Raw genomic sequence first — 25051 nt, forward strand, 5'->3', positions numbered from 1 at the left:
AGTATACTTAATATACTCACATAGTTTCAAATTGTTCAGTGGCCACCGCCCTCGGCCAGAGCAGGTAAAGAGACACGCAGGTCCTCTGCACGTTGATGCTGCTTTTGTTGTTGCCACCTGCGCTTTGACAAGGCGCCCAACCCACAATGATATTCTCACAAGTATGCACACCAGTGAAGCATTCGGCACAACAACCAGAATCACATGCACACCAAATACAAAGCTGGAGAGGGTTCGAAAAAAACAACTGTCATCTGGGTAGAATGATGATACTCGTGTGCTTCAAGCGTGTGACCTACCGGGGGGAGAGCTGCTACAATCAGCCGGCTCACTCTCTCTCTCTCTCATCTCTGGGGGCTTTGATGGAAGAAGAACAAGCGTTTTTCCTGTAATGACCGCCCTTCCAAAAACACACAGACACACGCTGTCCTTTCTCGATTATTCTTTTCAACGCGGTCGTGGGTGTAAAAGTGAACTGTACCATTAAAATACATAAATCAAAAGGGCAAAACAAGATCTAATCTACTGTAAGTCATGTCTCAGAAAAAGTGTAAAAAAAGAAGAACCGATAGAAAATAAAAAAAAATGCTCTTGATTCACTCTGAATGCTCTCAAGGCAAAAGCCAACCAACACAGTCCCCAACTGCAAACCAGTCTCTACTATAAAGCTCTATAAAGTGGCATGGTCGCTCTTAAAAGTTCATTTAACAAAGCCCCCTTCTTCTTCTTGACTTTCAACAAAGAAACGAGACTCACTTATTTGTTTTGAAATGCAGCAACTGACAGAGACTTGTGCGCAGAACTACAAGGTTTCTGGTGAAATAAATAAGCCCTTCCCTCACCGCCCTACTCGGCTGCCCATCTGTTAAAGGTCGAAGAATCTACTAGCACTCTGATTGCATGATGGACAAAAGGGAAAAAAACAAAAACATCAAAACGACATACAATGATGTTAAAGCTACAAACAGATTTTGCATAATGTCTCTAGCATAAATGTTACAAGCGTACATTCCACAAAGGTGCTTGTGCTGCAAACAGGATTCTGAATTTCTTTGTGGCTTCCCGAACATAAAACCCGATTTATTTATTTTGCCGCTCCTTCGCGCGCTGTGGTGAGAGTCCCAGCGCGAGCTTGTGACGGCTGTAGCAGCCATGGATCACAAAGAGGCGACCCGCTCTGAAGAATTACACACAGCGCGCGCCCGCCCGCTGCCATCATCAAGTCCTCTTCCATACCTGACGATTTAACCCATAGTTTGTAAGATTTTTTTATACATTTATATAAAACAATGCTTTAAAAATATTTATAAAACTAAAATGATACTGTGTTTATGGGTGCTGACGGGTCGTCCTCCTGCCCTCCTGATGATTGAACCCATACAGGTCATGTGGTCCATTCAAACAGTGTGTGTGTGTGTGGGGGGAAGTGATGGTTGGAAATTCCCCCCCCCCCCTCCGCTTGTTAAAGGCCATGCTTTCTGTCGGACACGTTGTCATTACTCTGTGTGCTAATGTACCAAAGGAAAAAGAGCCAAATCAAAACCGTCTCTTGTGAGTTCCATAGATGTCTGTACCCAGCATCTCTCTATGGCTTTGCAGAGTGACCAGATGGAGGCGAGAGTCAAACAGTGTCCCCCAGTGTTACTCTTTGTTCAAATGAAAAGGCTGGCAGGGAGGAGCGGCCGGTGGCGTTTCAAAGGTGAAGCTCAGACGGTCCTGTGCCTTTCATCCACTGCGGCGGAAAACTCATTTATCAGTCTGGAGGCATGAAGAATATCCAGCTCAGTAAAGAGACGAGCGGAAGTTGTCCAGTGACTTGATCCGTCCTCGCGGTAACGACTGTGGACGATGGCTGCCACTCAAACCGATATCTCATAGGTGGTCCCTCCGACGCCGGTCACCTTCTTCACCCCGCCGCTTGGTTTGGATGTACTGTGATTGGCCAAGCCTGGGCGAGAGGCGGATCTGATTGGACGGGCATCAGGGAGGGGTGGGGCGGAGGAAGGGTGGGGACAGAGGAGAGAGGGGGTGTGGAGATGATTGGTTCCATTTTAAACAATTACACATGAATCAGCATAATTAATTCTCTACCATTGAATTTGTAAGGCACCGAAAAATTATCCTGAGTGAGAAAGAAGAGGAGGAGGACAGAACCAGCTACATGACAGCAGCTGACACACTGGCATGCTGACACTCACCGACACAAAACATACACACACTTACAGGCCAATTATCAAACATTCTAATCAGAAAAGACTGAGTGAAAAGTGTGGAGGAGGAAAAGGAAGACTCACACAGATCAAGGAGGAAGAGGAGGACGGACACAGACCAGGGAGCAAGAAGAGGACGTTTAGCAGCAAAAGGAGAGGGAGGAAGAAGAGTAGCAGGCTGACAGATCTAGCGAAGGATCTCTACTCACTGCGGAGCCTGTTGCCCTCCCCCAACTCCTCCCCCTCCCAGCACAGCGCCTCCTCCTGTGGACCGAGGCTTGTGCTGAGGCCCCGCCTCCACAGTGTAAGACTGGGACTTGCCGAGGGAGAGGCCGCGAGGTGGCGGTGAGACCGGCGGCTCCCGCGAACGAGCTCGGGGGGAAGAGGATGAGGAGGAAGGGGCACGAGGTGCTCGAGAAGAGGAGTCCTGGTTATGCTGGAGCAGATGCAGGGTCTCGGGAGGCCCGGGGGATAAGGAGGAGGGAGGGGACGGGCTGACGGCACGTAGGTAGGCCCTGTGGGGGGAGGAGAAAGTGACAGAGCCCTGGAGCAGTTGCCCCTCCCTCTGCTGAGCGATCTGAGCTGAGAGGAAGGGCGACGTGTAGCCCTGCAGCGGGCTACTGGGTGACACCACCTCGGGCTGGCATGTTACCGACGCCCCCGTCCCCGAGGGAAACGGAGCCCGAGGCCTCTGAGGCGACAGCTCGTGGGCGGCTGACTCAAACTCTGGGCTCTCGGATGGTGTCAGCAGGCTGTCGTAGGACAGGCTCCCATTCCGAGGCGTCTGATTGGCCAGGCTCTTGTAACTGGTGTCTGTGGTGCCCTCTGACTGGAGCGTGGCTAGCGGGTTGTGCGCGGCGTGTGCCGAGCGCAGGCTGGAGGAGCGCGAGCCGCCAGTGGACAGGACCAGCGAGGAAGGATAGGAGGTGTAGGAGCGCCCGGCTAGGGAGTAGCCCGACATGCCCCCTGACACCACACCAGCAATCCCGCCAGGGCCCCCGGGGCCCTCGCCTCTCTCCCCTCCCCCCCTGCGTGCCCCTAAACCTCCCCCCACCACTGTCGCCCCATCCAGACTGCTGGGCTCCGAGCGGTAGCTAGGCTGGCGGCTGGAGTGGAGGATGGAGGGGGTCGGACAGTCCAGACTCTCCCCACGAATCATCTGGGGAAGGATAGAACGAGGACAGAGGGAGGTGTGATGAAGATGGGGGCAGGAGAAAGGAGGGGAGGAGGAAAGACGGAAATGACAATGTTACCTCAGGAAAAGATAACATAACATAACAGAGTGCATTCTGGGAAACACGTTTTCTACATTTTCCAAACAACAGGAGAGAGAGTGGTGGGGAGAGAGTGGATGCTTGGCCGATGCTCGACTCCATCATCACACTACTGGACTGGAGACACTGCCACTGGACCAGAAAGACTGTGATGGACACACAGAACCACTACATGGAGAATATGAAAGACACACTCCACTCAATGCAGTCTCAGGGGGAAAGGATAGATCCATCCAAACACACAGAGTCAAAGGGATACACACACACACAAAGATGACACCAGCTGAGACTTACTGATCGACCGACGGCCACTGAATGATCAATTTAAAGCGAGGACAAAAAAGAGGGGCATGGCATTAACCACAAAGGAAGTAAGGGGGGGGCACAGGAATCCATAGAATATTTATAGTTTATACTTCTGCATATATTTCTGTGCTATATAAACTAATATTGCCAATGTTATTGTTGTACCTGTAATGTTGTACATGTCCATACCTTGTTGGGGTGTGTGAGGGCAGCATGGTTCCTTCCTGGACTGTTGTAGGCTGGTCTGTACTTATACATTGACGGAGTGGGAGGAGCTTCAGTCAGCAAGCTGCTCTCTGATTGGCGAGAGAACAGAAGTGAGGCTTGAAAGCGCTTCTGCGTTTCTGATCGGACAGCAAACTGTTGACTTGTGACACGTGTGTGTGTGTGTGTGTGTGTGTGTGTGTGTGTGTGTGTGTGTGTGTGTGTGTGTGTGTGTGTGTGTGTGTGTGTGTGCGCGCGCGCGCGCGCGCCTCACCCTCTGTGTCGGCACGAGGCAGGCCAGGGTACCGGAGCTCCGGCTTGGGAGGAGGTGGAGGCTCCGCATCGGCCGACTGGCTCTCCATCTGATCCAGACTGCTCTTGGACTGGCGAAGACACACACACGCGTCAAAAAAGCAGACAAACACAATCTGCCTTAAACAGCTGGCTCTCGTGTACATTCATGACCTGCATTTCATTTGTTGAAAGCTATTCTTAAAGCCATCAGAGATCCATCAGTGAACATATGAGGCCATGTTAAACCCCCTAATAAATTGGACTTGAGTGAAATATAATATGATCATTTGGAGAATGCTGTGAATGTGTGTACTGTAATTGTGTCACATTAGCAGTGTCTATGCCTGTGACATCATTACCTAAGTCCATATCCCGTTTGTATGTTACTTCTCGACAGCACTGTGTTGTTACTGTGTGTGTGTTGTTGACACTTACCCTGTTGCTGTGTCTGTCATTCTGGATGCCGTTGTCCAGGATCTTGGCTTCGAGCTGAGCCTCAGTGAGGGTCGGCCTGAGGAAGGGCGGCTGTATTTCGACTGCCAGGGGGTTCCGCCACCGGCCCACGTATCTGAAAGACACGCGTAAAGCCGTGATAAAAAGAAGGTTTGCACTCACATGCTGCCGATAAGATGGAGGAGAACATTAAAGCAGTGGACAAGTGCAAAGAGAGCAATGGAAAGAGAGAGGCAGTGGAAAATGAACGGAGCGATGGCTGACCTGGGTGCCTGGGAGCTGCAGAGCACGTGTGAAATATTCTTCATGCAACCATTGGTGAAAGGGTTAACACCTCCCCGAAACTTCCCTGTCACCTGGGAGTGAGGAGGAGGAGAGGAAAAGAAGTTCAGTTTGTTCCCACACAATGTTACGACTCAGCTAGAGGGCAACAACAGTACTGTAAGAGCGGATTAGAATTTGATTGAACTCCGTGGAGCCGTGTGTGTGTGTGTGTGTGTGTGTGTGTGTGTGTGTGTGTGTGTGTACCTGTTCATTTGTGGTCCGACCACGAGCCACCAGCACAATGTGGAACCCAGTCAGACCAGCTACTGGGACAAAGAAGAGCCCAGCCACACACATCACAGCCATACTGGGACACAAAGTCAAGGGTGTGCGTAACAAAACAAGCTAAAAACCATGATGTCACAATGTAAACAAAACCCAACCTTAGACTTTCTTTCTAAAAACGAGGATACGTGACGGCAGAATGCGGCGTGTCCAGCTCCTGCTGGTGGTGCAGGATAAAGACCAGGCCAAAACCGAACACATTAATAATGTGGGTGGTGAGCGACATCAGGAAGAGGAAGAAGTGTCGGTAATTCCTCCGGCCGATGCAGTTGTTCACCCAAGGACAGTGGTGGTCGAAATCCTGACAGAGTGGGAGGTCAAAGGTGAAGACGGCGGTGAGATGAACGCCAGGAAAGACAACACAAGCAGGGAAAAAGCAAAAACATGAAAAATAACACTACTAAAGTTGAAGGTTATGCCAGGACTTGGATTGAATACATTCTCATGATGCTGTGTGTGTGTGTGTGTGTGTGTGTATACCTCCACACAGTTGTCACACACTGAGCAGTGCGAGCAGCGCGGCGGGCGGTAGAAGCGGCAGGTGGAGCACCACTTCATGCGCACCTGGATGCCTCTGATCTCCACGGTCTTGTAGAGCGGAGCGCGGAAGTCGTCCTCTTTATCCTCATCTTCCTCCGCTAAAGACAGACGCACAGACGCACACTGCAGTCACATCCTGGCTAATGGAACTGTGTCCATTCTAAAAGAGCACTACACACATATAATGCATCCTGATTGCATGGTTATTAACTGCGTAGGGTCACAACAGCCTGTGTGTGTGTGTGTGTGTGTGTGTGTGTGTGTGTGTGTGTGTGTGTGTGTGTGTGTGTGTGTGTGTGTGTGTGTGTGTGTGTGTGTGTGTGTGTGTGTGTGTGTGTGTGTGTTCACCTCTGGGGAAGACACCGGGGTCCATGAAAGTCGCCATGCAGAAGTTGGCGAGGGTGAAGAGGAAGATGACGGTGCAGTAAATGGGAATGACAGAGGAGAAATACTCTGACAGCCACGGGCACCTGGTCAGAGAGAGGCAGGAGAGAAGGTGATTAGTGATCAAATTGAGTAGACGCTACAAAAGAAGCCTCAATCTCTGCGCTTACTGGCAAAACACAGGAGGAAGAAAATTAACAACAAACACTTTGGTCTACACTCCATCAATAACTACTGCTCGGCCTTTGTCCGAGGCGATTCACGCCCCGGTTAGTTCCAGTGAAGCGCACGGTTGTGACTGTGACAAACACTGAACGGGAGCGTGGCTGAAAAGAGGCAAAGTGTGCCGAGTAAACTTTCTCTAAAGGGATACTGCTTAAAGAAAACAGAACATCTTAGACCAACATGCAGCCGAAGATTCCCACAGGCCTCAACAAAGTCTAACATTTACACACACACTTGATCGGCTTTGCCCAATGTGACAACTGAAGGCACACAAAGGCTTGGACACTGTGTTTGTATAAAGTGCGTGAAGTCAATTCGAGAGAGAGACTTACGTGAAACAGAAGAAGAGGGTGGTGGAGCCCACGAGGAAGGTGGTGGCAGCAGAGACGGGGACATAGCGGCTGGGACGAAACGGACGGGGAGGAGCAGAGACGGTGCCGCCCACTCCTGCCCCGACCCCCCCACTGCTAAAGCCCGGCATCGGAGACAGAGGGAGGGGACAGAGTGGGACAGGTGGATGTCTTCCCGTCTACCTTTGTGTGAAGAATGTCTTATAGGTCAAAGGGTGAATGCGGCGCGGTTTCCTCGGTGCCGTTTGCCATGATTGAGAAAGAGAAACGACGCGACGCAAACTAGCAAATGAATGTAAACATTAGGGATTCTGTGTGTTGAGCGATTAAAATGTTTCTATCTCAATCAATCAAGAAGCGGGGGTCTTTTCTTTATAAAGAAGTAGACAGCTCTATTTCCATTTGTATAGATTGTTGTAAATATGTGTTCTTTGTGTGCATAATTATAATAGAAGCATGAGAATGCAAAGCTACACAGCGGCAATGTGTTACAAAAATATGTGTGTGTGATTCATAAATATATTTTATGGCTTCAAAGTAACCGTATTTGGTGCAAGAGTATAAATAAATCTAATCTTAAACTACTCGCTGGCACCAGTGCAACTTTAACGTTGCTGTGCGTACACACCCAAGAACTAACACACACACACGCACACAAAGCAACTATTGGGAGGAACACAGGCTTGTTTGTACTTTGGAAAGCCAATATTTGCATTAATGCTTCTTATCAGTGTGCTTGAGTAGTGATTATCTGGGAGAAAGTGAATGTGAGAAAGAGCGGAGAATGAGAGAGGTAGTGGGAGGATCGTCAGCAGGCTGAGAGCAGACACACACACACACACACACACGGACAGGAGAACGGGCAGAGGGATTGAGCACAGCAGCTGCTGAGAACTTCTGTGCTTGCCCAAGAGGGCTTATTTAGGCACTGAGTGGGTGGAAGAGGCTGGAGATGGCTGCAGGAGGGACAGTTCCAGCATATCAAACCAAATCAGCAGGGGAAATGTCTGAACAAACTCCAGAATCACTGGTAAGAAGCTGCTTCAACAAGAGTCCAGCTGAAATATCGTGAAAACGACGGCTAAAAATATTCAAAAACGATTGCTTGTCTCGCTTTTGCAAGTAAAAACGGATCAATTACTGGAGCAGGATCCCCCTTGGATCAGCCTGCAGTCAGTCTGTGCTTCGGTATGGAAACAGAATCAACTCATTCCAAAAAGAAGCCCTGTGAACGTCACGGCGGTGTCACCACACTCGGTCGGGTCCGGATGTAAAGACCCCTCCCGCCGCCAAAGAGTCTGCACGTGCTCGTCCTTTCCGATTCCGCATGTTTCAAACAAAGCCATGTGCAGAACGGTGTGCTGCTGTCAGGTGAACAGATGGGTATCAGTCCATGTTCTCCTCCCGTTCCTGTCGTCTTCCACCTGCCGGGTCTATAGAGAGGCTGGAGGATATCTGTGACCTGGAACACACCAGAGGATAACACATCAGACAAAACAGCAAAGAAGCTTTTGTTTCTAATGTTATAGGCCAGAGATAAGAGAGAAGCAGATGTGTTACTCTTTCTCCATATAAGATGACCGCTATTACCTCATTGGCATTCTTCTAACCACTGTATTCTTTTGACTGCACTCTTTCACAAACGTATATTCAGGGGAGTCCTACATTATTAGTTGATTAGTTTAAGATCATCTTGCTAATTCATTGCTTTGTTGTTGTATAATGGAGTTTCTGTCAACTTAACAACACACCACTTAGAGCTCAAACTGCACACCTGTCAGTTCAAAGAGAGAGAGTCTCTTTTTGTTTTTCTTCCACTTTCTCTTTCGCGGGCTGAGCTGGAAATGTGGCGGTTGCTGCATAGACCTGTAAAGCCCCGTGAGACAAATAAACTCACCTAGCTAACGGTGTTCCAAACTTGTTTTACAGGGTGACTGATCTACTTGTATTTGTCTGTATCACTTACAAACAAGCGTGGAACATGGACATGACAGCTGTCACCTGAATGGCCTCAGGTGGTCCAACGAAACACCTCCCACATCACCCATGCAGGACCCCATCAGAGGCTTGAAAGCTCTCTCTCTCTCTCTATCATACACACGCACACGCAAACTAGTCGATGAGGTGTGAACACAGTGAAAACAGATCCGGACTCATAGTGTAATCTGATCGTTTGGACACACCCCTCTCCTCAACGATCTACAAGACTTTACAAACACGGAGCTGTCGAGGCTGCTGAGGCACAATGTCACTGTGTCTGTAGTTAATCATCTCATCTGCCCCGCGACAAATCCCTCGACTATAATGGACGTTAATCCGAAAATCTCCGCGTCGAGCTTTACCAACTACTATCACCTCCCCGCAACAATCCGCACAAACAAAGCTACATCGTTAAGTGGCCATCGGAAAATTAATTTAATCCAATTCCCAGAGCGGTGGTGTCGCATTGGCAGTTGCAGTCCAGTGTGCCCATGAATCATCGGTACACTCTGCAGACGCGTCGTTTCATATTTAATACGTCTACATGATCATACTTTCAAGTAAAGCAAAAGCGTCAAACGACAGGCCAGAGCAGCGCTACGATTCAGTCCAGATAACTGCCACCATTCGCTCCCAACGACAACGAAGCTCCTTCAACTTACTGCGCTCGGCTCTTAGCCTTTCTAACAAGTACTTTAGGCTGCGTTGTTAAACTAGAAAACACGCAAAGTAAAAGGTTTCCCCGCATCCCGCACTCAGAGCCCAGTTAGCTCTCCCCTAGCCCGGAAAGTTGTTTAGCGACACAGCTCAGTCCTTTTCCACAGCTAAAGGCGTTAGCAAAAGCGTGAGAGCTGTCCGTTCACCGAATAGTGTTTCATAACCGGCGGGTAGAAACTACGGCGACACGGAACAAAATAGCCGCCATATCGTAAACACGGGACGTACCGGTGTGTGGAGAGTGCGAGTCGCCTTGTTTCCCCGGGTGCGGGTCGTTTGGTTCCTCCTTGAGTTAGCAGCTGGCAAACTAGCATTGCTAGCCTGCTAGGCCGACATCGGAATCCCGGAAGTGTTCCGTTCTCCCTCAGGTGGGATCAGCAGCCAATCAGAATGTGATTGGGTGTGGCCTGGGACGCGACGTCGAAAGATGGACTGATTGTACTCTCTCTCTCTCTCTCTCTCTCACACACACACACACACACACACACACTGTACATCAGAGCAGTATCCAGAAAAATCTATTCAATCTACATTTGAACTAAAAATATGTTTAGAACGTCCCATTCAAAAATGACGTAATTTATGTCCACTTCACCGTTTTCATGCTGGCAGATACATTTGATTTTTTTGTGTAGTTATACAAACCATGTCCATGGGGGTAGAGTATTTATTGAATTTTATATATATTTATATATTTTCTCCTTTTTATAATTCAAAAATGTTACTGAAGGAAGATGTGTAACTATGTAAAATCATAAAAGAAAGAATTGTCTTGATGTTTGGGTTTATTTTTTAGTTACATTTGTCTCTTGTGTACAGGTTGATGAATTTTAATAATTTTTTGGAGATTGGGGATATCTGTACAAAGAATTGAAATATGATATCCATCTCATCAACTACTGTATGTGACCTGTAGGATAATCTACAGACCATGCTGTCAGTTGTTCCTTCATACAGATCCCCAATGTAAACTGTTGATGCTGCGGTCTGTTGATTATTCTGAAGAAAGTGGAGCCTAGCCTTGAGCAGCAATGACTAAACCTTCACTCCCACATACTGTAATGCTGTCACAACAGACTTCTCACTATGGTACATGTCAGTACATGACTTCCTCCCCACCCGCCTCGTCCTTCACATGGGCAGATTTCACACAGAACACAGGGAATCTTTTTAAAAATTTATTATGCGAGACAAAAATGATCTGATGTAAACCATTGGGCACAGATAAAATATACTGTGCTACAACTTTTCTGAACATTTGTACAATGTGATCTATAAAACAAAGTATAATGTAATCATGATAGCATTCAATTCTACTCAAGAAGTCCTGATTACCAAATACCAATTTTTCTTCCTCCATTTTATGTCATGAAGCGGATGTCCATGATAAGCAGAGTGTGTCTGGGCAGCGGTCTGCGTGCCGGTGACAGAACTTTCATCACCTGTGCTTGTGTATCCACCTGAGTCACCACAATGAAACCACATACCGGGCTCTCCACTATGCCCCTTCTAGCCCCTTCCTCTCCATCCTCAGCACAACTCACACTGAGCACATGATAGGTGAGGTCTCGCCCTGGTGTCACAGGCACAAGCTTCAGCTGTGTGTCATCCTGTGACATTCCCAGCGGGAGGCAAGAGTCTGGAATGGACGGCGCCCCGATCTTGTAGATACGGACGTCAGAAAAACGCACGTCGAAGATATGAGGGTAGAAGGATGATCCGCGGAAGCCGTAGAAGTACTCGCGGATCTTCTCATCGCGAGACACCCGCCGGCACTCCTTGGAACGCTCCATCACCCCGCCAGACTTGGGTAGTAGCACGACTCTGACGAAGTGGGGAAGGTCTCGTTTGAGTTCATTGTAGAGCCTCTCGTGGTCCAGCACCAGCACTACATCCACCTCAAAGGCAGAGGCGCAGTGGACCAGAGCCTGGTATCCAGAGCCTTTCACCCAGCCACAGGTGTTGATGATGCAGCCTCCTACACTGGCTTTCCTGTTTGTCTCGCAGCGCTGAGAAAACACGTCTGCCAGGCACGACGTAAGCTAAACATTAAGAAAATGGGACAAAGAGAGATCAGCGCAACATTAACATGGTCTTGTGGCATATTTCTGCTCCATTATCCACTTTGAAGATTATCAATGTTATCCAGGGCTCAGTATTTTTCTTCTCACCTTGTTGTAAAGTTTGATGTTGGTCCCTGGGGTAGTAGAACCAAAGTGGTAGACCAAAGGAGCCTGGACTGAGAAACCCTCCTCTGCATCTGCCGGACGCTCAATGCAGAGAGCCGACACTGTCCCAGGCACAGACACCTGAGAGATCAGAATGTATTCAATTTTATTTCTATTTTCTACAATTCAGCTCAGTAATATATAATAGTAGTATGCAGTAACATGTCTTCACTTCATTTCATTGTTTACTAAACATAAATAACAAATAACTGATGATTTCCGCCTTCACATCACACATCCTAGACACAAAGGTCCAGTGAAAGACTTGTGTAGATTAGATTGCATTATGATAAAGTCAACACATCTTACCCCACTCTGTCCTACATCCAGTTCCACTAGTGTCGGCCTCCTGCCAACCCTCACAGCATAATTCAGAAGCAGCCTGCAGAGTGTTGACTTCCCCACATCCGTAGGCCCCACAACCATCACCTGAGGGACAACGTATTCAAAACATAACTCAAACTGTATAAACTGGACCCTTAATGTGTTCACAAATGAGCAGTAACTATAAAAGTACAGAACACCTACCCTGGGTCCCCTCTCATTGTCCCGCTCTGCTTGCTTCCTCATCTGTTCCAGAGCAGCGTGAGTGTTCAGGTAGAGACGCATGGGAGTCTCCCCGGACCTATACGCTGCCTGTGCGGATGACAGAGACCCCCCCCCCGGGTTAAAGGTCAGATCATAGCTCTGTGTAAAATAGAAACTGCATCATTCCGTCCACACACTGGATCCTCATCAGATCTCCCACATTATGGCGCCCCCTCATCACCTCTGGCTTCCCTTCAAGAACAACACTGCAGCCATGCCAGGTAAACACTGCGATCTTGGATCCGGGTCCAAATCTGTACTTCTTGTTGCGGTTTAGCTCCGAGCCAAAGATCTCTGCCATTCCTGTGAGGAGCTCCAGCACCACTTCTTCTGGCTTCTTTCCTTCTTCTGGCTCCCCTGACTCCACCTCAAACCGAAGCTCCGTCTCCTTCTCCAGGTCAAACCGGTTGGCCACTTTGTCCCCAGTTCCTGGACCTTCCTCACTCGTCTTTTCTGCAACCTCTGTTGCCATAGCCGACATGATGAAGTCTGTGTAAGAACTAAGTCAAGACACACGGAAACAAATGTAAATGCATAGGCTATAACACAATACACAATAATAGATCTTAAAAGCTACAAGTAATGACTTTAATGTATTGTTACATTTATACATTAGTTTCCTGTTTATTCGTATTCATTTTTATTTCAGTATGATTCAATACAAGTGTGTTGCTTCTGGACACCAAGAAACGTCAACAAGTGAGCAACTGGATCTCAGACTCGCATGTCAACAACGCTGACTGGACACTCGATTAGAATAAATAGCTCCTAGACCATAATTCCATCGGACGAAATTGTACGAAACATTGATGACGTGTTTAATCTGAATCTTTAAATTCTTAAAGTATACAATGAACATGCAGCCGCTATCGTGTTAGCAAGCGCTAGCTAGCTTGACTAGTTTATATGAGTTAAAAGGTGGAATTACAGCCTCAGACAAATTAACTTATTTTGTGTACAATTGTGTGATATTCTAAGTATTAATTATATGACGTCTTAAGCTTAAAAAAGTAACTTTGAGCCTTACTGTGATGAAAATAAGTTGCTAACACAGAAACGTTGTGGGGAAAGTCCCGCTGGTCGCTTGGCAATGACGTCACTTAGAATAAAACAACTTTATTGAACCAATACGAGTACAGCTTGATCGGTCAGTCAGAGCAGTTTTAAACCAATGTATTTGTAAATGTTTTATGCATTTATTGTATATGTGTTTAATTATATATGCCTTTATAACCTTGATCATTTACGCGTGGATTTAGTAAACATGTTTCAGGAAAACAAATTTCAAAAATAACCTGTAGAGAATATTACTCTGTTATTCCACAGGGGGCACTACTGCTGCTCCTGAAGTCGCTTGTGATGTCACTGCTGGTAAACTGCACCTCAGTTGTGCCATTGTCTAACTCACACACACACATGCATAAAATACAGTTGATATAACTATAATAACTATGATTAATTGAAATTATTACATTTCAACCATGTTTACTTTAGTCAAGGATTCCATAATTTAAGACATTTTCATATACATGATTAAATAGTCTTTATTAAGAGCGTCTCCTGGTCTAATTTATTCCTTGTCCAGTTAATGTCCCTATAAACATTTGGAACAACACGGCGTGCAGAACTTATGTAGAAAAACACTTTTTTATTAGTATTAGTCGTATTATTATTTACTATTCACATACATCAAAACACAATCAACAGGTGAGAAGTTAGGGGAATCATCAACAATGACAATAAAAGCAGCAGGTCTGTATTTAATGAACATGTGTTGGCCCCGAGTTGCTCCACTAGATGGCACCATGTATCCAGATGATGTGAGCTGGTGGAGCTTACATCATCAGAGGAGGGACTGAGAACATCCCATTGGTCTCTCCTCATCATTCTGCTTCCACAAAGCCACATCGAATGAATAACCACCTGTACAAGAAACAAGAAATGATGTGTGAAATCTCAGCACTGTTTGAGCTTTGAGGCTCCTGTGTTTTACTGTGGGATCTTGACTTTTCCCCAACATTCTGATATTATTGAAGACATTCTGTCCATGAGGGCATACCTGTACTGGGCGTCTACTCAGAGTCTTCAGTCTTCAGAGTGTCTTCTAGAGCGGAGACAACAACAGCAGGTTCTGGGAACTTCAGTTTACGAGGCGGGCCCTTCTTTAGTCCAGTCCACAGCAATGTTTCTGGTTAGAAGACACAAACTGTCAGATTACAAGATTCCCAGTCACCTATTCATTAATGAAACAAGATTTGAAGACCTGATCTTAAAAGGCATATCAGACAATCAAGACAATATATTGCGTTAATTGTAATTTAACAGAAACTCTCCAACCTATACGGGAGCATAAACCATGCATATTATATTGCAAGTTAAAACTAATCTAACAAGGGCTCATGGTGTGTGTGTGTGTGTCACTGTGCAGTAGAAAATCTCCCTTCAAACTTCTATGAAACATGAGGGAGAAGCTTTTGAAATCCAAAATGAGACTTGGCTGAGGAGTAACCACCATTCCTCGGGGGAACCACAAGGCTGACACATTATAGGATTTCATGCCTTCCTCACCTTTGCCTCCCTCCATCAGTGTGATCTCGAAGCTGTTCCTGCGAGGTTTCTCCGCGTTGAGGACCACAGTGAGGCCAGGGCGTGCAGCCAGGAGGGCAGATTTCACTCCCTCGGCATTACGCCCATACACTCGTCAGCTCTTGCTGTCAAATGTAACAGATCAACCCAAATTAGACATGATATTTCTGCACAGATTTGCCTGCACACGTGGTTTGATGCAGTCTGAGTGTAGTTAATTCTACAAAGAGAACTGTTTCTATAGTAACATGACTTTTCCTTCCAACACTACAGCATTAACATGTTTAAACTGACTGAATTTCATGTAGAGCTTAGAATAAGTAGTGAATTACTTTTCTGAGGAACATTAACATGACGTAATGTGACTACTCACCAGTGTTCAATGACCACTTTAAGGCCCCCGGGCCCAGTCTGCTCCTCTTCTTCTTCTTCTCTTTTGTCCTCCACGGCTGGTTTCTCTTCTTCTACCTGCACCTCCGCCTTGCGTTTCACCCCTCGACGGCCTGAAAAGAACATAATGGAATTGTTTTATTGACGTTTATAACCAAATCAGCTAGCTTACAGCGTTAACACATAGCAACAAACCTAGAAACTTAGAAAACAACCGCCGAAAGGCTGCGACATGCTAGCGGTACATGTGTATTGAATGGTCGCAGATTTTTAATGTGTTGTCACGTTTGTTAATATATAAAACACTCAACACAAACGGAACATAGTCACACAAACACACTCGCCTGTTTTGGACGCCATTGCTGCAGATGTTACAAAACTTTCGCGCGCAGGTCGACTATACCAATAACCTGGGCCAGAGGGGGGGGGGGGGGGTACTGCAGACGAGACCATTATTACCATAGCGAGAGGGTGCCATCAACAATAAGAAGATATATAACGTAAATTAGAAAATTACTTGGAGGATGTGAAACTTTTTGGTTTTAAATTCACCCTGCATATTTTTGGAGGAGGGTGGAAATTCATGTTGAGCTAGAAGAAACCAAACAGAGGCCCCAGAAAGGCACAGGACCTTCCTCCTATAAGAAACATGAGAAAAAGCTATGATGTAAAGCCAAAATGTAACTGATAATAATTTGAAAATAAAGGACACAATATGAAATAAATGTAATTATTTATTATGATAAATATACAGTGTGTTTCTTTATACAGGATATAGAGTCAAGTGGGACAGATACACACACACAGGTCATGGGAAGAGGAGTGAACACATTGGTTAGCAGCGTCTTAATGTAGTTGCGTAAGATGCATAAGATATGTGGAAGTAAGATCCTGTTTAGCACACAACTGAAGTTTATCCAATTTAACTACTTAACCTCGAATTTGCTTTATCAGAGTGTACAACACACTAAAATAAGGTTGGCTTGAGATGGTATCAACTGATTATCGCCTTTTCCATCTCGTATCTGCGTCATTCCATCTTATCAAATCTAAGACGGATCAGGAAATAAATCTCCCATTCTGTCATTTCTGACTGAAGATTTGTGTAATTACCTCTGCAAACTAGGACACAGACGAATGCGGCCCACAGGGATTTCCCATCCTGTGTGCTCATCCTTTCTAAATGCTTGTGTAATCTCTGTCTAGAGATCCATGATGGAAGACAGCATCCAAAAACAACACTGAAGCGAGAGAAAACCCTGCCAAGCAACAGACGGATGTGTTTGATAAGTTCTTCCTCCATATTAAGGAGTGTTTACAATGTTCCCTGGAATAGCAACGTCCAATCCCTGTGTCGCACACAGTGGATGCGCCAGTCAGATATTTGGGGACTCAAACAAGTTGTCTGAAGACGTCAGAATTTGCGTCTGTGCCAACAAACAATTCATAATCCCCCGCCCACAGCGAGGCGGTGTGACTGACTCACTGAGTCTCTTTAGTCATTTGTCTTTTGTCCTCTCTCTTGGTTACTTCAGACTTTGGGCGCACACTGAAACATGGCTGCATCACTTTTCCCCCTGCTGTCTTCGCCATATGAGAATCTCTTTCACTCAGTGTGTCTCCATTTACTGTCTCCAACATAGTAGACACAAAGGCACATCGAGACACTTATCATTTATGATTCTTCAGATCCCAGTCTGTCTGTGCAGCCTGTGCGCAGTATATTTTTAGAGTGTCAGAGCAGGAAACACATTTTCAGATGTGCTCTCCTTTTAGCTCTCACTGACACGAGACCAGATGGATAGTTTTGCTCTCCACCTCCACGTTTCACACGGTATAGCTGTCTGTTCATTCATTTGCATTCATGATCACAAACACTTGCTCACCCACACTTCACGTGCTTAGATGCACACCAGCTATCGATTATATATTAGCATTTCACATTTCTCATTCACAAATTCTCTTTATGTGTTTCCGGCTTTCAGACACTGTTTATGTTCTCCTGATTCTTCTTTGTGTGTGTGCATGCACTGTATTACTGTCATATCAAAACCTAATTCACTCTTTGGATGAGACATACAACTTCAAAACTCAACCTCACAACTCACAACATTCACACAGCGAGGCGATTTAAAAAACAACTTAGTCAACAGTTTTAAAAAGGTTAATTTCTGTCGTCTGTTAGTTCTTGTTCTTGACATTTTAGTGATATTTTGTAAATTTCACACTTACTGTATGTCCTCTTTGGTTATGCTGGTACAACTTTATCCAGACTGCTTGCACACGCACACGCACACAAACACACGCACACACACTGGACTGATAAGTGGGTTGCCCAGTGGATGGACTCATTGCACATTCTCACTGTTTCTGTGAGCTCAATAGTCACAGTTCACACACCAAATAAAGGATAGAGGATCTCCCTCTCTCTGTTTTTTTACACCGTTTCTTATACTATGAGTAGCAGGAAGTTCTCTGACCACCAGGTTCATGTTTCCTTCCTGTACAGTTGGAGCTTGTCATTGTAACAGTGCTGCAAATGACAGTCATCAATTATGGAGGTGAAACATCAGTCATCACGTTTCTTGCAGTGTTGCACATTCTATTCTTCTCTAATGTACAATAGCAAGGAGTCCATTTCATCCTCCGGCGAGTCCCTCGGAGCCCAACATCAGTGTGTGGGCCTGGGTTTGGTGTCTGCAAGTAAAATAGAGGAATTCAGAGGAATTCTCTGCGTTAATGACAGGAAGCTGCTTTTAGGGATCGAGGACGGCTGCTGTGGAATACAGTCACAAGAGTAATGACACTGGTCTGAAATGCAAGCATAATTAACAGGAAAATGTTACATCCTTTCTATTGTCATCAATGCCCCAAAATGTCTGAATATCAGGTAAAAAGATAAGCCAGGGACCACAGAAGAGAGAAGACGAGAATGAGACCAACAGAAAGTAGAACCGAAAGAGCGAGAGAGGGAAAACGTAGAAAGGTGAGCAGTGAGTAATGAAGCTGGCTCTCTGCATTTTTATGATATTAGGTGTGTATTTGTAGGAGTGTGTTTGTGTGAGCATAAACGCATGCATTAGTTGCACGCACCATCCTCATAATCATTGTCATGGTGATCATCAATCTGTTGAGGGGGTGTGTGGATTCCGGGGACGAATCGTCACATTGTCATCCTGGCATGATCCCCATCAAACCCTGAATCATACCCCACACCCCCAAACACACACACACACACACACACACACACACACAAACAAACACACACACACACCACCTACCCCTCAGTATAACATGGCCTGATATAGCTGCCTCCTGTGCATGGCGACAAAACAGTTTGTGGGGAGACGAGCAAGCACAGATGCTGCAGTGACGACTTTGACCTTCATCACTGAAGCTGGCACATCACACTCACATCACACCAAAGCCTGCTTATAGATTTGTTGAAGCAGTGATGATGCTGAATACAGTATGTGGCTTCATTGTCTTGACTGTGCTTCTGGTGTGTACAAATATTTAATTAGTTTTCTTTTGGACGTTTCTGTTGTGTGTAGTTTCATATGTGTGAATGTGTGTGTGTGTGTGCTCTGGCACCTTCTGCCATCTTTCCTCCCCTGCTGCAGTGGTGAAGACAGTGAAAGAATGACATAACTCCCACGCACTTCTGTTATTTTTAATAGCAAAACAATTACTCATAGGTTTCCATTGAAAAAATACAGAATCCAACAGCATCACTTTTATGTTCTAAGCAGAAACTCAGATTGGATGGTTTGGGTTTATTTAACACACAGGGCTGACATGGAACATGATGTATAGCCTTCATGATAAAGGCAGATCACATGCTGGCTGTATTGGCATCATGTTCAACCGATTGCTAAGCTGATTCATTTACGAGGACAAAATAAGCTTTAAATCAAGTTTAAGTGATAACAAAACTACTACACGCACACACAAATTCATACATGAATGCTTCAGATGACTCAAAGGGCTGTGGGATTTGAGCCTAGAGATGCTGCCAGCGGAGCAAATTTTAAAAGAAAGAAATAAAGAACAAGACAAGATTAGGAATCTAACCTTGTGTTTATATTGAAACTAGGATGATTGGTGTTTCATTCAGACCATGATGGCAAATCTATATACCGTGTTAATGAGCTTTGGAACGTCAGGATCAGTCTCTGTAGGTTGTCTGAAGGGGAGAGACAAGAATCAAACACATAAAAGGGGGCAAAAAAGCTAAAAAGTTACTAAAATGGTGCTGACAATCACCAAAGATAGAAAGAACAGTGATTAAAAAAGTGTTATGGGTGTATATGTACAGTGATGGTGTGTGTGGTATCTACATGTGTGGGTGGCGTTGGTGGTTTGCTGGCATCTGCAGCAACACCTAACAACTAACTCTTGTAGAAGCAGCAAAGTGTTGTAGGAGCAGGAGAGCCTATGCTGTTTCTGACCCACAACTGTGATTTATAAAAACATCAGAAGATCCCACGACTTACTGTGTGTGTGTCTGTGTGAGTGTGTGTATATGTGTGCTGTATCAGGCCTTCTCTGCTTGCTTACAGTGGCTGATGCCTTTGCACAATGACGTACTAACAGAATCTGGTTCCATGATGTGGTTCCTGCCATTTCTGAAGCCTGCGCAAACAACTTTGATGTCGGTAGCCTGCCCTGCACTGCGTCAGCCGGGCTGGACGCTGCTCTGTAGAACGAGCTCGCCGCTGCCCTGCCTGTCTCCTGCATTAGCGTAGCGCCTACTGCACCTCAAGAAGGTTGCTCAAAGAAATCAAGATCCAGGTTTCTGAGAGTTGGAAAGGGCAGGGAGAGAGATCAGAGGAGGAAAAATAGAAAATGGAGGAAAGTGGAGTTCAGCCAAAAAAGAGATGGAGGGACAGGATGAGTATAGAGAAGGACAAGATGGAGAGGAAGGCTGGGGGGATGGGAAAGGAGGAGGATGAAGGGAAGCCTGTATTGTCATAGCCTGGGGGACACTCCAGCTCGAAGCAGCGGATGGAGGAGTCTTCGTTGCCGTAGTTGGCCCAGTATTCTTCTTGGTCGAGCTTGGGGAGCGCTACCTCGTCCTCTGACAGTTCATACTTTGGGGCAAAACCGTTGGAGGGATTGCTGGGGAGGTACTGGGGCTTGCCTGAAGAGAAGGGGAAGGCTTTGACTGTCTCTGAGCTCTTCTGGTACATGGACTTAGATGAAGCGGCTGGCTTGTTTTTGGAGAACCACCAGCGGGTTTTGGTGCTGAAGGTTGTCGTGGTGCTTCCAGCCAGTGAGCCGGGATCAGGTACGGGGCAGAGGGCAAAGTCCAGCTCCCTGAGGAATCTGAGGTCCTGACCACGGCGTGGGGATGGTGAGGTGCATACCAGCTCAGAGGAGGAGATGCGGGCCTCGCGGAGCCACTCCCACAAGGAACGGGCCTCGCAGCCGCAGGACCAGGGGTTGCCGTTGAGGCGAAGGAACTGGATGCCCTGGACGTCCCTCATGGTCTGGCCTGGCAGCTCGGCTATGGAGTTGTTGAACAGATAAAGGATTGTCAGGCGTCCCAGGTCACGGAATGCCCGGCGGTTGACCTGCCTGATGCGATTGTCGTGGAGAAGAAGTCGGTCCAGGTTGACCAGGCCTCTGAACACATTCTCAGACAGTGCACGGATACGGTTTCCATGCAGGAAGAGATGAGTGAGGTTGACCAGATCTGAGAACAGGTCATCCTGCAGAAAGTGAAGTTGGTTCTCCTGGACAAAGTCAAAATAAAAGAGTTTGAGCTGAAAAAAGCGTTCATACAATCATATTTGAATTCTCTAATAGTCAGTATGTAAAGAGTTAAGTTCAAATCAAGTGTTCAACTACTAATATCAACTTCATTTACGCTGCTGTGCGGTCTAGATCAACCTTTATGACCGTTTGTGCGTGTGTTTGCGCTGCCCCTACCTGCAGGTAGAGGAACTGCAGGCTGTACAGTTTGTGGAAGAGGTCATGGGGGAGAGCAGCCAGCTTGCAGCGATGCATGTGCAGGCTCTGCAGCTTCTCCAAGCCCCTGAAGGCTCCACCTTCTAGCCGCCGCAACGAGGGGTTATCGCCCAGATCCAGTTCCTCCAGCACCCTGAGGTTACTGAAGGCCCCGGCCTCAATCCATGTGATGTTATTGCCATAAAGCCAGAGCACCTACACAGGGCAGAAAGGGTGAAATAAAAGAAATGTTTACAATATCCAGACCATATATTGCAGAGAATTTTAGGAGCAGAATCACACACACACACACACACACACACACACACACACACACACACACACACACACACACATACACACAGACACACAAACATCCATTCTCACCTGTGTCTCGAATCCAAAGGTGTCTGCCCGGAGCTCTGTGATGCGGTTGTTCTGCAGGAAAACGCGCTGTGAATCATAGGGAACACCAGCAGGCACTATGGTGAGGTTCTGGGACTGACAGCTAACTGTCATGGGTGAGTGGTAACACACGCAAAGCCTGGGGCATGCCGTCCCTCCACCCGGCTTCACCACCAACAACCACAGGATCAGCCATAAGGACAGTCCGCCTGAAGAGAGAGGAGGAGAGAGGAAAGGAGATTGGGTTTTATTTCTCCTGATGAAAAGGAAAAAGTGCCCATTGTGTGGGTGTGTGTGTGTGTGTGTGTGTGTGTGTGTGTGTGTGTGTGTGTGTGTGTGTGTGTGCGTGCGTGTCATGACAAAGGTAAGAGAGCTCATGTTTGTTACTGTCCATCAAGACTGTTGCTGCTGACTCTTTTTAGCACTATAGGACTCATAAATAATAAATCAGATTTAATTACATAAATCATTGTCCCATTCATATGCACCTGCTCAGATGACATCATTAAACACCTGCTGTCATAAGTTACATAACGGTTGAAGTCAGTAAAATATCAGAGCAGATCTTTGAGTGTAAAAAACAAACCATATGCATCACCTGTCTCTTTAACTCTTTAACATAATTTGACTTGTAGTTCCCAAACCGTTTTACACAGAAAGGATGCGTCTGATCAGAGGGTCACCATGTTGATGGCACGCGTCAAACCAGTCATCGGAGGCGGATCGGTTTCTCTCCTTATCAATAATTCCATACAGGCTTGGCAAGATCGAATAACGGCACACAAAAGTGGCCACCGCAGGAAAAGTACGTGCATGAAATACTAATGAAGTTCCCATTCATGTCCTACGCGCAAGATTTTCCAGCGGCTCACCTATTGACCTCTTAACAAGCTGAACCATTAGCTGACTTGGACGCCGAGGCAGAAGTGGAGCAACGGGACATTTAAGTGGAAGAAGACACCTTTACTAAGTCTTATTTACACACAAAGTCAATGAGAGATAAGCTATAAATCCTCTGCAAAGGGGAATCTAAGTTTGAATAAGGAGGTTTGGGGAAAAGTTATAATAATTTCCATAAATTGCACTAGATTTATAGAAGACTAATGAGTATTTTTTTGATATACTGTAAGTTTATGGATGTGGTGTAAAATGTGCAATACATGTAAAGTTTGTTTTCCTGAGATTAAAATGCAAATAAAAAATGTGTGATATTTTTCAATAATCCAAATCTATAGTTAAGACATTAAGACAACACATGCATCAATGTCTAATACAATCAGAGAAACGTATTTAAACATTAAGAAATCAAAGTCAAACTCACTCTTAAGGTTGCGCCTGCTGAAGCGTCTCACGGTCCACTGAGTCTCCATCTGGAAACCAAAGCCGAAAGCGAGTTAGCCTGCGTGGCGAGGGAGTGCCTGCTTGCTGCTATCTCTGCTGGGGTTCAGCACTGGAGACCGTGGGGTGGGGGAGAGAGCTGGAGCTGCTGGAGCTGCTGGATCAAGGCAGTGACGCGCAGGAGTTCCCGGGAAGCTTTTTATACCCGATTGCTCGTCGCTGCCCACTGCTCAGACAGGCGGAGGATCCTCACTACGTCACCCTGGGACCAGGGAGGGGGGAGGAGGAGGAGAGAGAGAGACCCCGGAGGAAGGGACAAGAAAGGCAGCGGCTTTGCCTCACACAGACACACACACAGTCATCAGTCTTTCACCAAGCAGCTCAGTCAGTACAACAAAACAGAAAAGGAAGATAATTACCACTTGTTAACAACATTACATAAGAAATAATGCAGCAGATTTTAATTTTAATATGGTAATGTTGCCTCTTAAGTGTGTATTTGTATTTATTTAACCTTTATTCTCCTGCTTAAGCAGTGTGATGAGAGGAGAGACCAAATCAAACTACTTCAATCTGACATCTAATGTGTGGAGTGACAACAAACATGTGTTACCAAAGATCTTATTGATTTTATTAATGTCATAACTCTGATTATCAGTCATTAATTCTTAGTTTTCTGTCTTATTATTATTTCTGTATGATTACGTTGATTATCAGGGTTTTTGATTGTGTGTGGTTAGATTGGTGGACGGCACACACACTCACACACTCACAAAAAAACAGGCACGCATACACACACACACAAGGGTTGGAGGAGGACTGGAGGTGGGAAAACTCATTTGGCATTAAAGCAAAAATCATCTGTCTCATTCTGATGTAGGCCAGCTTGGAAAGGAGCCGAGATCCAGCCGCCTACAGGCCAGGAGAACAGAAGAACTTAAAAAGGAAAACCCAGCAAGATCAACACATGGAGCGAGAATACACACATTTGTGTCAGAAGAAAACATGGGAGGAGAAAGTATTAAAGTGACAACATCAATACTTCTACTTCTTCTTCTTTGCTTGTTGAATTTCTCCAACATTACAGGTTTTCTCTGTTAAGTTCATCACAATAAGACCTTGATTTTGACTTTCTGTGTGTTCTTTATATTTTATTGTTGTGTTGTTGTTGTTTGTTGTTAGTCTTGTTGTCCTGTTCTTCTTTTCATTTTGCACGGATCACTCAGGGTGCTTTGTATCCTACTGACTCAAGTGGGATTTGAACAAAAGAGGTTTTCAAATGTCATCATCATTTTCATGTTACAGCATTGTGGCGTAGTTGTTGTTGTTCTCCATGTGGGCTGGATGGAGGCTGGGACACTGGGGGGGGCTGTGTCAGGGCAAGGGTGGGCAGTCTTTACTCACTACTGCGTTCTCCCTTCACGGCTGGGGTCAAGGCCAGTTCCTTGCGCGGCACTATGATGCACATCATCTGCTCCCGAGTGAACACACACTCACCGCAAAAGCTGCTCCATGGAAGGTCATCTGCAGCTCCAAGCTGTGAGCACGGGGCATGCAGGAGTTGTGCGTCTGGAGTCACGCCGTTTCTTGGCTTAAACGTAACTGGGGGAGGCAGACAGCTCACCGCGCAGCCATAAGTGGTCTACATGGGGGCTGTTGGAGAGATGAGTGTGTGTGTGTGTGTGTGTGTGTGTGTGTGTGTGTGTGTGTGTGCGTGTGTCTCTGCATGCAATGTTATCACGCTGTTCTTGGCCTCAGGGTTAATGGGGGAGGCAACCAGCTCACCAGCCAGACTCCATCCCTATGGAGGCTGTGGGAGTGTGTGTGCCGGCATGTGCGTGTATGTGTGTGAATTATACACACACACACACACACACACACACACACACAAGTTATGTTGTTAAATCGTGTTAAACTACTGTTGATGACGTAAACAAATATTGAAAACGTGAATATTTTGTATTGTATTTTGTACACACACACACGCACACCCACACAAGTGCGCCCACACTCAAGCA

General features: G+C 46.1%; 4 protein-coding genes across 5 annotated transcripts; all 4 read right to left on the bottom strand.

The window, feature by feature from the left end:
• Positions 1-367: 367 nt before the first annotated feature.
• On the bottom strand, positions 368-9918 carry LOC143007939 (palmitoyltransferase ZDHHC5-B-like). 2 transcript variants are annotated; one of them, XM_076159447.1, is made up of 12 exons: positions 9775-9918; positions 6832-8311; positions 6239-6360; positions 5831-5988; positions 5479-5651; positions 5270-5372; positions 5006-5097; positions 4724-4856; positions 4269-4377; positions 3980-4086; positions 2420-3369; positions 368-1965 (listed from the first exon to the last, which is right to left on the bottom strand). In XM_076159447.1, the coding sequence occupies exons 2-12, from the start codon at positions 6978-6980 to the stop codon at positions 1860-1862; spliced, it is 2202 nt and encodes a 733-aa protein (XP_076015562.1). In that variant the 5' UTR covers positions 6981-8311; positions 9775-9918; the 3' UTR covers positions 368-1859. The 2 variants fall into 2 exon arrangements, with proteins under 2 accessions (XP_076015562.1, XP_076015563.1); XM_076159448.1 differs by lacking the exons at positions 6832-8311; positions 9775-9918 and having other exon boundaries at positions 5831-6061; positions 6239-6320.
• A 793-nt stretch (positions 9919-10711) lies between these two features.
• On the bottom strand, positions 10712-13452 carry clp1 (cleavage factor polyribonucleotide kinase subunit 1). The gene is made up of 6 exons (XM_076159462.1): positions 13390-13452; positions 12544-12862; positions 12303-12410; positions 12084-12203; positions 11718-11855; positions 10712-11588 (listed from the first exon to the last, which is right to left on the bottom strand). Exons 2-6 carry the CDS (start codon positions 12841-12843, stop codon positions 10908-10910), a joined length of 1347 nt encoding a protein of 448 aa, XP_076015577.1. The 5' UTR covers positions 12844-12862; positions 13390-13452; the 3' UTR covers positions 10712-10907.
• A 564-nt stretch (positions 13453-14016) lies between these two features.
• selenoh (selenoprotein H) lies at positions 14017-15724 on the bottom strand. The gene is made up of 5 exons (XM_076159493.1): positions 15683-15724; positions 15322-15451; positions 14931-15073; positions 14422-14550; positions 14017-14285 (listed from the first exon to the last, which is right to left on the bottom strand). Exons 1-4 carry the CDS (start codon positions 15696-15698, stop codon positions 14435-14437), a joined length of 405 nt encoding a protein of 134 aa, XP_076015608.1. The 5' UTR covers positions 15699-15724; the 3' UTR covers positions 14017-14285; positions 14422-14434.
• A 4479-nt stretch (positions 15725-20203) lies between these two features.
• LOC143007950 (reticulon-4 receptor-like 2) lies at positions 20204-23065 on the bottom strand. The gene is made up of 4 exons (XM_076159464.1): positions 23017-23065; positions 21678-21904; positions 21273-21506; positions 20204-21076 (listed from the first exon to the last, which is right to left on the bottom strand). The coding sequence occupies exons 1-4, from the start codon at positions 23063-23065 to the stop codon at positions 20204-20206; spliced, it is 1383 nt and encodes a 460-aa protein (XP_076015579.1).
• Positions 23066-25051: the final 1986 nt, after the last annotated feature.

This window comes from Genypterus blacodes, unplaced genomic scaffold, assembly GCF_046128005.1.
Source record: "Genypterus blacodes isolate CSIRO-AG114 ecotype Tasmania unplaced genomic scaffold, CSIRO-AGI_Gbla_v1 ptg000098l_1, whole genome shotgun sequence".
Lineage (NCBI taxonomy): Eukaryota > Metazoa > Chordata > Actinopteri > Ophidiiformes > Ophidiidae > Genypterus > Genypterus blacodes.